Genomic DNA, 12770 nt, shown 5'->3' on the forward strand with positions numbered 1-12770 from the left:
TCTGGGAGGCCAAGGCAGGTGGATTGATTGAACTCTGGAATTTGAGACCACCCTGAGTAAGAGCCAGACCCCATCTCTAAAAATAGCTGGGCGTTGTGGTGGGTGCCTGTATTCCCAGCTACTCGGGAGGCTGAGGCAAGAAGATCACTTACACCCAAGAGTTGGAGGTTGCTGTGAGGTATAACACCATGGCACTCTACTGAGGGTGACAAAGTGAGACTCGGTCTCAAAAGAAAGAAAGAAAGAAATATGCTACCACGTAACTAGCTTTTACAATGGAATTGATCTCAGCTGTAACTTTTAAAACAAAATTTTATTGAGCAGACAGACTTTTCAGTTTTACTGTTTTGTCCTTATAACACAGTCATATTAAATTTGGCAGTATATTTTTGCATAATGCTTTTTCAAATTGTAGTCTTTAAAAATATTCATAAATTCCCTATGAATTAAGCATAACACTTTATTATTTGCCTTGACATACAAGTAGTCATCTGTTTACTCTTTTGTTGAGCAATCTTCCTTCGTTTTCTTTTTTTATTGGGGGGGGGTGTTCTGTTTTCTTTAGAGACGTTGATGGAATTTAAAAAATAATAATAAGGGAGTATATTTACTTTTATTATTTAAATTGGCATAAAAATAGAAAGCAAGGTTTGGGCCCTTCTGCATCTTGGCAGCCAATGCATGGCAAGGCAGAAGGCCAATGGTAAGGCATGTCAGGTGATATGTAAGGTACCACCATGCTTACCTGATTTCTAAATAACACTAAACACCTAATGTTGCCATGGTAGGTTGAAGTATTATTGATAACTGATGCCTTGGCAAGTCATCATGAGCATATGCAACATCTGATAGTGTCAATTTGACTGTCTGCACTTGGAAGATAACTTACTAGAAGCTCAGCACCACCATAAAACTGAAGCCACAGATGCGTACAAAGAGCGAGAGCATAGGTATATTTATTTCACCTGACATCATAACAGAACATTGTCTACAAAGTTCACAATCAAGAACCATGCAATCAAGTTCCACCAAAAACTCTCATTATGTTTCTAGTAATTTCATGATTTTGTATTGGGCTGCATTCACAGCCATCCTGGGCCACATGTGGCTTGCAGGCTGTGGGTTGCACACCCCGGTCTACAGTGTCACTGAAATGATCAAGGCCATCAAGTAAAAAATTATCTAATTTCTGCCTCTGAGAAACACTTTAGTTCCTTCTCTGCTTGTCTTTCTATCCAAGTTTCCATAGAAGAGGTGTTCTAACTTACAGTACAAGCTAATCTCTTCAACTAAATTGAAGCTTTTACCTTTTCCTGCCTGTTCATAAGACTTACCCTATCAAAAACTCAGTCTCTTTTATATCTTCAACCTTATCGTACTTAATATTTCCCCTCAGCACAAAAAATTGCTTAAATCTTTAATATCTTGAAATACTACTCTTCCTGAAACCCCTAACCCTATCTGGGAATATCACCCCTTCTCTTCTACCCCTTTCACATCCAAAAGTCTTAGGAAGAGATAGATATATTCAAATTCCACTTCCTCACCTCTCACTCATGCCTCCATTCATGCCATTTCGCTTCTGCCTCCACTACTTTACTCAGCCAGTTATTACTAAGGATCATTAAAATCTGCATATTGTCAAAATTGATTATTAGGATATACTGAAGCATATGACACTTCTGACTACTCACTTGAGATTTTTGCCCCTTATTTTTTGCTTTTCCTATCCTTAGATTTACTCTTACCTCACTAACCACTCTGTGATCACCACCTTCATGTAGTCCTTTCTTCACTAAAATTTCAGGTGTCAGTGTTATACATGGCTCTGTCCTGTACATTGGCTCTTTTTCCTCTACATACAATTTTGGGGGTTATCTTATCTGAACCCATGGTTTAAACTACCACTTGCATGCAGATAACACTAAAAGCTCTAGCTCTGTTTAATTCAGAACTGATAAGTTCCAGATTAGTACTAAATAGTTTCCCTACTGGACATCTTTTGGATGTCTAAAACCAAATAAATCCCAAACAGAAACTACTTTTCCCTGCAAATCTGCCCTATACTATCCAGTACTCTTTATCTCAATAAACCCATCTAACTAAGACAGAAACTTACAAGTTCTTCTAGACTTTCTTTCTTATCTCCTGGTTCTGTCAGTTGTACATCCCGAATACCCTTGTACCTATACCATTTTCACTGCCTTTTTTTCAGGTCTTTATTAATTCTGATAGCTTTCTAATTCATTCCGTTGCCTTCGATTTCAGTCTTCCACATTGCTGCAAGAGGGATGTTTCTAAAATACAGATCTTATTATCATATATAACACTGTTCAAAGTCATCCTGTTTAATGCCTATCAGTCTTGAAATGCCTTCCCCCCTTTCTAAATAAGTTCTACTTTAAATCTCAATTAAAATGTCACCTATTCCATGAAACCTTCTTTGTCCTAGAATGAGTAAGATTCCTTTATTTATGTTTTCCTTTGTCTTAGTACTTATCATACTATATTGTCATTTCTGATTTCCTTTTCTTTAAAATAAGAGACAGGGATCATATCTGATTCAACTCAGTCTTCTCAATACTTGACATATTGAGTACTCTGGTATTTCCTGATGAAGAAAGAATGATGGATGGATCCAAATGGCTAGAGATGGGCAATCATGTAAAATTAAATGGATTCATATTAATGAGGGGGAAAAAGACCTGAATTATAACATGGTAAAAATTGTCACACATTTTACTTGCCATTGGGACCACCTTAGTGTCTGATATAGTGTACAACACATTGTTAGGTGGCAAATATCTTTTAATAGTTCTGATAAACATAGGTAAAGCCTTAGTGAGACTGGTTTATAGCAGATAATAAATGTACGCCTTTGTCCCCACCCCTTAGTACAAAAACAGAAATCTCCACCTGTCTCTTTTTCTTACAAAAGTTTAAAAGGTGGCTCGGCGCCTGTGGCTCAAGTGGCTAAGGCACCAGCCACATACACCTAAGGTGGCAGGTTCGAATCCCCAGCCCAGGCCCGCCAAACAACAATAATGGCTGCAACCAAAAAATAGCCGGGCGTTGTGGCGGGTGCCTGTGGTCCCTGCTACTTGGGAGGCTGAGGCAGGAGACTCGCTTGAGCCCAGGAGTTGGAGATTGCTGTGAGGACTGAAGCCATGGCTCTCTACCCAGGGGGACAGCTTGAGGCTCTGTCTCAAAAAAAAAAAAAAAAGTTTAAGAGGTGCACTTGTCTTAAATACTAGTCCTTATATCTAAATGTCATCTCCATTTTTCTGTTCTCCCTATCAAACTCCTATTTACTTTCAAATATTATACTTACATTCTACCTACTCCCGGAAGCCTATCCTAACTTCTTCATGGAAATTTAAGTACTTTTCCCTATGTGGCCTGTGATGAATTTTTCCCTGAAATATTAAACAATATGATATAATTAATTGTAATCCTTGAAGGCAAAAGATGATATTTTGGTTACTTTTGTAGTCTCAGTGCCCTAGCATGGTGTCTGGAATGACACTTACTATTCCTCCCTACACAAGAACATACTTGAGTTTTAATAAAACTCATTCTAATGAACTCTCCTCCTTCAAAATAAGGATATTTTTACCTTTGGGAAAACTTGTGGCCCATGGATATCCATTCTTTCTCTATCAGGATCTTCATTTTTATATAAAAAGCATAGTTTGCCTTACTAAAAATCATAAAATAAATTAATCAGCACATGAGAATATTGGAACACTTAGTTGAAATGGTCATAAAATAAAATTATTTTCCTAAATGATAGCTAAGTGAGTAACTTGGATTTCATTTACAGATCTATAAAGGCTGCCTTCAAATTTCAGGTGCTCTCAGGAGAAATTATTCTGGATTTGTATCTAGTGTCACATTTCTTTTGGTATGACAAGCCAGTGAGCCATAAATAAATGTAATACTGATAAGCATATTAAATTCAACCTTTGATAAACAGGAATCTAAAGGCAAAATTTTGGTTTATACCAATAACAAAACCATTTCCAAAGAAATGAGGATAAGTCACTATGAGTTCTATGTCTTAGTAAGATCAACTAAGAAGCCTTAGATTCAAGGCAAAAAAAAAAAAAAAAACAAAAAACAAAAAACAAAAAAACGTGAGTTTGATATTCAAATAACTAGTGTGGTAAAGAGGATGTACCCATCAGACAACCTATTTAAAAATCATACTTTTATCTTTGCAAGCTTTTTGAGCTCTTCCCATACCTTACAGAAGCCTCTTACACACAACTTACTTTTGATAGGTAGGAAATATGTTGAATGTACAACAGAAAGTATATAGAACATAAACACTGCATTTAATGGAAAGACACTAAATTGAAAAACTGCTATTTTTGTAGATTTAGACCTCATTCTGGTAAAAATAAAAATTGCCTGACAGTTCATTTTAATTTTTTAAATATTTTTTCATTCACACAAAGTAAAACACAGTCACTTGCTCTCTTACCATAAGTCCTTTGTCCAATAAAATGGATCTAGGAGGATGCTGGCCAAGGAGCAGACTTGTGCTGTACAGTCCCAACCATCAGAACAATGAACTAAGACATTGGCCTTTTATGCCATCACTGCCTTGAAAATAAGAGGCATAAAATACCATGAGCAACCTTCACACAGCATGCTGGGTTAATAAAGAGTTGTCAAGTACTATCCCTATGGTAAAAACACCTTGGTCATATTGGGCTTCTCATAATATCTATATTCCTTATGGGAAATAGAAAAGAAAATAATGAAGTACAAGAGAATAAGGAGAGCTTACTTAACAGGAAAAGAAAATTAAAATGAATCCATGATTCAGGGTAAAAAGAAGAATAAGGGGAGTTCTAAATTCTTGCTCAAAAACACAAGACAGCTCTCCTCATTCCAGGCCTAGATCTGACAACAATCTCCTCTAGCAATTTAATCTTACTAACACAAATTATTTCTACTTAAGATGAAGGAGTTGCCCATCTTAGGTCCATTTTTGTACAATCAGAATGATATAAAAGTCTGCACAGTTATTCAACTTGGGCAATTTTGGCAAAGGTAGATATTCATTCTAACACTTGATTGAGTACCCCTATGTGCCAGTTATGTGCTAGATATTAAAGATACAAAGATGAAACTCAGTTTGTCTTTGAGGAACTCAGACTATTCAGAATGAATAAAACCAAATAAGTTATTCAAATATAGTGGAAAAAAATACTGCTATAAGGTAATGTAATGTGTAGTCACTATATGCTTTTGAAGAAGGCAGAGAAGCTTGAATCTTGAAGAAAGAGGAAAATTTCCTCAAGTGAAGACAAAGGACATTGATTAATTAATTCATTCATTCATCCAAACACCTAGCCAAAAATTGCTAAGTGACTGTACAAGAGGCACTATAATGTACACTGGGAATACAAGGGAGACAAACATTTAAATGAATGACTGTAAACCAATAATAAATAAAACAGTGTAAATCCCCATCATGTACAACAAAGGCACAAAAGGTAATTAGAGAGAAGGAGACAACTAATGTTAGTTTGCCAAACTGACCAGGAGGAAAGGACTTCTCAGACAGGGGGACAACATGGCAGCATGTACACAGGCAAGAAGGCATGGTGTAGGATAGGAATGCTTAAGTAGCTTGGTAATGGCTAAGGCTAGGTTGGGAGTGAAAGAATGAAAAGAGACAGAGCAAGCCAGGAGAACAAGAGTCAGACTGACCAAGTGTACATTTTATCTGGTGGCAATAGAGAACTTAAAGCAGTAAAGTGTCATGATCAGGTGTGTATTTTTGAAAGATAGCTGTGGTGGCAATAAAGAGAATAGATTGGGAGGACATAATTGTGAAAGGCAATTAAGTGCCTAAAGTAAGGCAGTAGCAGTGGGGCTGAAAAGAAGAGGGATGTTAAGTATGACAATATAACAGTACACAGTGAGAGAATAAATATGGGATAAAGTAGATGGAAGAGACAAGAATGACTCTGAAATGTGTAGCTTAGTAACTAGGTCAATGACAGTACCACTAATTTGAGCAATGAAAACAAACAAGAAGCAAAATTTAGGTAGTAATGGGGGTAGGTAAGAAGATTTCAGTGTTGGCCATGGTGAGTCTAAGGTACTTGAGGGGCATCCAGTGGACAATTAGAAATGTAGATTTGGAGTTCAGGAGAGGGAAAGATTTAAGCCAAGGTAAATATTTAACCACTACCTGAAAAGAGGTAATAGAAAAAACTTGTGTGCATAGGTGATACTGTACAGGCAGAGACCAAAAATACAAAGCAATTGGGCTTCTTCCATGACCTGGCAATTACGAATTGGGCTGCAATAAACATTCTGATACAAATATCTTTGTTGTAATGCGATTTTTGGTCATCTGGGAATATACCCAACAAAGGAATTGCAGGGTCAAATGGCAGGTCTATTTTTAGTTCTCTAAGTGTTCTCCAGATGTCTTTCCAAAAGGAATGTATTAGTTTACATTCCCACCAGCAGTGTAGAAGTGTTCCCTATGCAGCCATAAAGAAAGATGGAGACTTTCCGTCCTTCATGTTCACATGGATGGAGCTGGAAAATGTTCTTTTGAGCAAAGTATCACAAGAATGAAAGAAAAAGTATCCAATGTATACACCGCCATTATGAAATTAATTTATACCTTTTATATGAAAGCTGTAACCTAATAACAGCCTAAGAATATGGAGAGGGGTGAGGGAGAAGGGAGGGGGGAATGGGTGGAGGGAGGGGGATAAACCACTTCTGTGGTTTATCTTACAAGGGTACAAGTGAACCTTTCTAAGAGTAGAATATGAACGTTTTGGCACAATAACTAGGTAAATGATATGAAGGCTATGTTAATCAGTTTGATGAAATGTTTCAAATTGTATGTGAAAACACCACACTGTACCCCAGAAATGCATTAATGTACATAGTTACCATTCAATAAAATAAAGAAAGAAAGAAAGAAAGAAAAAACAGAAAGCAATGACCTTTAAAAGTGAAGCAGAGGAAGGAGAGCTATTATAGGAGTCAGCCTGTGAAAAAGAAACCCAAAAGGCAGAAAGAAAGCAAGAAGGGAATAATTGGATTAAAGTCAGAACTACATAAAGGGTTTTAAAAAAAAGAGGTCAATGGTGTCAAATGCAGTAGAGAGGCTAAAAAGTGAAGATTAAAAAGTGATTCTTAGATTTGGCAGGTCTAAGGTCACCAGTAACCTCAGTAAGAACAATAGTAATGGTGTGCAAATTAGATCACAGTGGGGTGAAGGGTGAAGAGAGATGAAGAAGTGCTAATATAAAAACCAATTACTTTTAAGAAGGTTCCAACCAAGTGGAAAAAGGGTGATAGTTAGAAAGGGGTCAGAATAGTTCTTTCTCTTTAGGAATGAGAAGATACTTAGGTAGAATTCTGAGTCAAGAAGCCAGTAAAAAGGAATAGGTTGAAAACGTAGGAAAAAGAGGGATTAATTGGTAAAGCTAGTTCTTTGAAGAAGTAGAAGGAGATGGAATTTAAGAATATTGTAGAGCCTTACGTAGAAGATAGGATACCATGTCCTCTGAGATAGCAAGGATGAAAACATTTTAAAAAATAGTAAGAATAACAGTGGGGAGGTGAAGTATGATGGCAGATGGGATAGACATTTAGCTTAGCTCTCCTGGAACAACAGGTGAGAGTGAGTAGGCTAGATCATTCCCAGTGGGAAATATTGGTGTAGACAGGCAGTTTGGGGTGTGCAGCAAAGTGGCAGATTGCTGGACTCGAAGTGTAATCCAGAGCTGCAGAGACTGCCAGAAAAATTTCTGTTCTGCTGCTGAAGTGGCTGGCGGTGGCCATGGTAAACAGCCCCTCCCCCATGGAGGATTAAAATTCCTAGTTCATAGGAAAACTAAGTGTTGTGTGGAAAAAATTGGTGAACTGTGGCCTCCTGAGTGGAATTTGGAGTCAGATGGGGGTGCTGTCTGAAGTGGCACAGCTGGGCTAGGCTGCAGGAGAGATACTCAGGCGGGAAGGATCTCAGTCAGGAAGCAGAGGTATTTGGAAATTTCCAAAATGGCGACTGTCACAGGTACCTTTCCACATGGGCCAGGTGCAGTGATTTGAGTCTCACTTGTAGGCAGCCATCCTGCACCCAAAGCAGATCCAGGATGCCCTGCACTTCACAGGAACTGTTGCAGGGAGAACTTGTGAAACTTGCCTGTGAAGATTTTTTCTTTTTTTAAATTGGTAGAATCAACAACTCAGAGGGGTCCAAGCCCCAACCCGGTAGCCAGGCAACAACCAACAAAACAGTGTAAACCATGAATCAGGTATAAGCCTGGGAACCACTCATGGTTCCCCCTGGTGTGCAGAAAGCATATTGCAACACAAATATTTTTCCTACTAAAGTTGATCCCTACAGCATATATATACTCATGTTTTCATATAATAAGAATATTTTTGTTATTGGTGCCATTTTTCTCTTTTTCTTTCTTTTTTCTTAGCTAGTTCATGTGCTTTTTTGCGTTTTTTTCCTTTTCTTATAGGAGTTACTATTTTTTTCTCTTTTCCTCTTCTTCCCTTCTTATGGTTGCTGAGAGTGCTTACATCAGGCTATTAGAGGTTTTTTTCTTTTATTATTATCTTTTTTATCTGTTTGTTTGTTTCTGATTGTCTTCATCTGTGTGCTTGTATGTCTGATAGCTTTTTTGTTTGTTTATCTGTTCATTTTGTTTCAACGTGTCTTGGCTTTTGCTAAATCCTCAGGTTGGCTATTTTCCCTAACTCCAGTTTTTGGGGGAATGGGGGATGATGGCTGACTGGATCTAGCTTTTGACAAAAGCTCCACTCTAGGGAGATAATGACCAGAAAGAACCTAACAAAACTGAAGGGTGGGAGCTGAGCTGAGAGAAGAGATAGATAATTGCACATCTTTTTCTGCTGAGGAAAGCTGTGACTCCAATGAAACAAATGTCAGGTACAGAACTGATCCCAAAGAGGCTGTGTGTCTGTCTCCTCACCCAAGAGAGTTGCTTCCTTGCTATGGGATCTCTACTAGTGAGTGGTGAACTTAGGTTCTCTTCTCTCATCCCACTGGAGTGACTTGCTGGAAGCTGGGACTCCTTCTCCAAAGAGTCCCTGCTGTGAGCCTAGAAATTCCCTTGTCTGGCAGGAAGTTTGAACAAATATTTTCCCTGCCATCTTGAACTTCCAGTCTACTCATCTCCACTTACCTAGTGGTCTAGACGTTTGACCCCTGTAGAGACCAGAATGTCTGCACTTCTTGGCTAGGACTAGGCATTGCATAGATGGTGGCAGTGTAGCTATGCTGTATCTGTGAATCCAATGACAGTGCAGAAAGACACAGAGGGGAAGGTGTCTGGCCTGGCTCTGAAAAAGTATATCTCAGCAGCAGGAAGAGGCTAGGGTCTCTGCACAATGGGTGTAGACTTGGGAACTGTTGAGGTATGTGAACCCAAGTGGAGACACCTCCCACCCAACATCAGCATTAATAGAGCAATCCTGCTGGGGTCTAATTTTTGAAAGTCACCTTTCCACAGTCACACTGTGGAATACCAGAGGTAGCCAGACCTCACCCTATAGGGATACCAGAGCAGGAGAACAGCAGCAGCAAAGGTGTGGTGGCTGAGGAAGAAATACATTTGCTGTCTGGACATCCTCAGGTTTAGATTGCGCTCAGGTGGAACACTCCCTAGTTGCCATTGAGTACCTGAGGCAAGCAGGCTTCAGCTCCCCCTGCTGGCAGGTGGCAGAGGGTGGTGGCAGAGAGGAGGAGGCTTTGACTCTGGCAGGGGCAAAACCCTGGCACATTTGCTTATTGGACAGAACTGGACCACAGAGACTGGGTTAACAGACATTGGTGGTGGGGTTACCAGAAACTGGGTGTATCAGAGTCTGGTGGTGAAGGGGGAGCAACGTGGAGAAAGAGGCATCAGCCCCCCTGGTCCAAACCTTCTACTGGACAGGCCTTTCTGTCTCTTTGGAGCACTGAGTTGCCAGTAGACTCCTGCTATCTAGTTGCTGGAGACCTTTTAACTCTCCCACTAAAGAGTGGGTGCTGATTGGGACAATTGATTTGGAACTCTTAAACTGGAAAAATCAACTGAGGACCCTGAAGGTAGTACCCTGGTCTGTTGTAGTGGGGAGGTGTGATTTTTGTCCTTTTTCAGTTGTTGCCTATGTGGGTGAGTGGGATGTCTTGTTGCTTATATTTCTCCACTGCTGAGAATTCAACCCTGAGTCACTGATTCACTAGGATTGGACAGAGATCAGCTGAATACAAGACAGAACCACATAGCCTCTCCACACCAAGCAGGTCTCTAGAGTCTCAGGCTGTAGTACTGTATGGATCCTTTGCAAAGCTATAGAGGAAAAGCAGTAGTCACCAGTCCCACTTCTTTGGTAAAGGGATAGTCAACCAAAACCCCAGAAACCCCCAATCCAATTTCATTCTACCTGCTCATCTATCCAAAGGGTGAAAAACAATCATGGGGCAGAATTAGCAGAAAAACACTGGCAATGTGAATAATCAGAGTAGATCAACTCCCCCAAGGAACGACAAGGCAAACACACCAGAAGATCACATTCATAAACAAATGGCTAAGACGTCAGAAATTGAGTTTAGAATTTGGATAGCAAATAAGATTAACAGAATAGAAGTAAAGTTGGAATTAGAAATTCTAGGAATAATTCAAAAGTTGTCTCAAGAATTCAATGAATTCAAAGACAAAATCACCAAAGATTTTGACATGTTGAAAATAGAAGTTGCAGCTTTCTGAGATATGAGATATACAGTAGAATCCCTCAGTAACAGAATGGGGCAGGCAGAATAAAGGAATTCTGACATTGAAGACAAAGCTTTTGAATGCTCCAAAATGCACAAAGAGGAAGAGAAGTGGAGAGCAAAAATGGATAATTCCCTCAGAGAGCTCTGGAATAATTCAAAGAAAACTTATATGAATCCCTGAAGGTGATGAGGTTGCTTTGAAAGGTACAGATGCTCTTTTCCAAGAGATAATCAAGGAGAACTTCTCAAACATCACAAAAGATGCTGAAATACACACAGCAGTTTCAGAACCCCAGTATGACTCAACCCTAATAAAGCATCTCCAAGACATATTATCATTAACTTCACCGAAGTTAATATGAAGGACAAAATACTGCAAGCAGTCAGATGTAATAAAATCATAACCTACAAGGGGAAAAATATGAGAATGACTGCAGATCTCTCTGCTGAAACTTTTCAAGGTAGAAGAGGATAGTCAACTACTTTCACCCTCCTAAAACAAAACAATTTTCAACCCAGGTTACTGTATTCAGCTAAACTCAGTTTCATTTATGATGGAGAAATTAAATACTTTAATGATATTCACATGCTGAAGAAATTTGCCATAAATAAACCAGCTCTGCAGGATATTCTCAGACCCATCCTCCACAATGACCTCCACAACTCTTTACACCAAAGTAAACTCACTCAGAAATTTTTGATCAAAACTCAACTTCCACAGTGGCAAAAGGATTAAAAATGTCCACTGGACTTCTCACAAATTCAACAACCAAAATATTACCAGGCTTATAATTACTCATAATTAAAGTGAATGACTTAAATTGTCCAATAAAGAGGCACAGGTTGGCTGACTGGATACAAAAATGCAGGCCAGATATCTGCTGTATACATAAATCTCATCTTACCTTAAAAGATAAACACAAGTTTCAAATTAGAAACTCTAGTCTATGTTTAAACTCAGAAACTAAATCACCCTGTATTAAGCAACACAGGATATCTTTTGATGAGTTTTATGATTGTATAAGAGTCAGTCCATGCAATGATATGATTTCACCATTTCTCAAGATGATAAAATCAGGATAAAATCAGCTAAACCTAAGTTCAGATTTTTGAGGCAATGTACATTAATACTATTATGACTAATAGTTATCAAAAGCAATGCAATCAAAGACACAAATGAACATGTTATTTACATAGTCTTCACAAGTGAAACTCAGTTCTTATAAAAGTCAGTTTGCTAGAAACTAAAGAATATCTGCATAAAACAAACAATACTATTTATTCCTTTATGAAATTCTATTATTTTCATATCTAAATTGAATGGTGAGATCTGTAAAAACATCTTATGAATAAATATATTTTAATTATTTAGGAAGAAATGGATAAAGATAGACTCAGGGTGAAGGGATGGTCATCTATAATTCAGACAAATGGAAATCAGAAAAAAAGCAGGAGTTGCAATTTTATTCGAAGATATATATAGGCTTTAAACCACAAAACTAAGGAAAGTTAAGAATGGTCACTTTGTATTTGTTAAGGGTAACACTCAACATGATGAGATTTCAATTATTAATATTTATGAACCCAACTAGAATGCTCCTCAATTTATAAGAGAGATTCTAACTGACATGAGCAAGCTGATTTCCTCCAGCAATATAACAGATGGAGATTTTTGATACCCCTCTGTCTGTGTTGGATAGAGCCTCCAATAAGAAACTAAACAAGAAAATTTTAGACTTAAAATTATCCATTGAAGAATTAAATTAACAGACATCTACAGAACACTTCATCCTAATGAAACAGAATACACATTCGTCTCATCAGCACAAGGAACATCCTCCAAAATTGATCACATCTTAGGTCACAAGGCTAACCTCAGCAAATTTTTAAAAATAGAACTTATTCTTTGTATCTTCTCAGACTATCATGGAATAAAAGATGAACACAGTAACAATAGGAATCTGCAAACTCACACAAAGACATGGAAACT

The 12770-nt window shown here is 38.2% G+C and overlaps 1 protein-coding gene across 1 annotated transcript in view; it reads right to left on the reverse strand.

Moving 5' to 3' along the window:
- MTMR8 (myotubularin related protein 8) overlaps positions 1 to 12770 on the reverse strand; it is a 128287-nt gene that overhangs the window by 82294 nt on the left and 33223 nt on the right. Inside the window, 3 exon segments of the mRNA XM_023508914.1 lie at positions 3617 to 3666; positions 4487 to 4503; positions 4506 to 4590. Coding sequence (XP_023364682.1) covers positions 3617 to 3666; positions 4487 to 4503; positions 4506 to 4590 — 152 coding nt within the window.

Source organism: Otolemur garnettii, unplaced genomic scaffold, assembly GCF_000181295.1.
Source record: "Otolemur garnettii isolate 467f Iridium unplaced genomic scaffold, OtoGar3 scaffold00290, whole genome shotgun sequence".
Taxonomy (NCBI): Eukaryota; Metazoa; Chordata; class Mammalia; order Primates; family Galagidae; genus Otolemur; species Otolemur garnettii.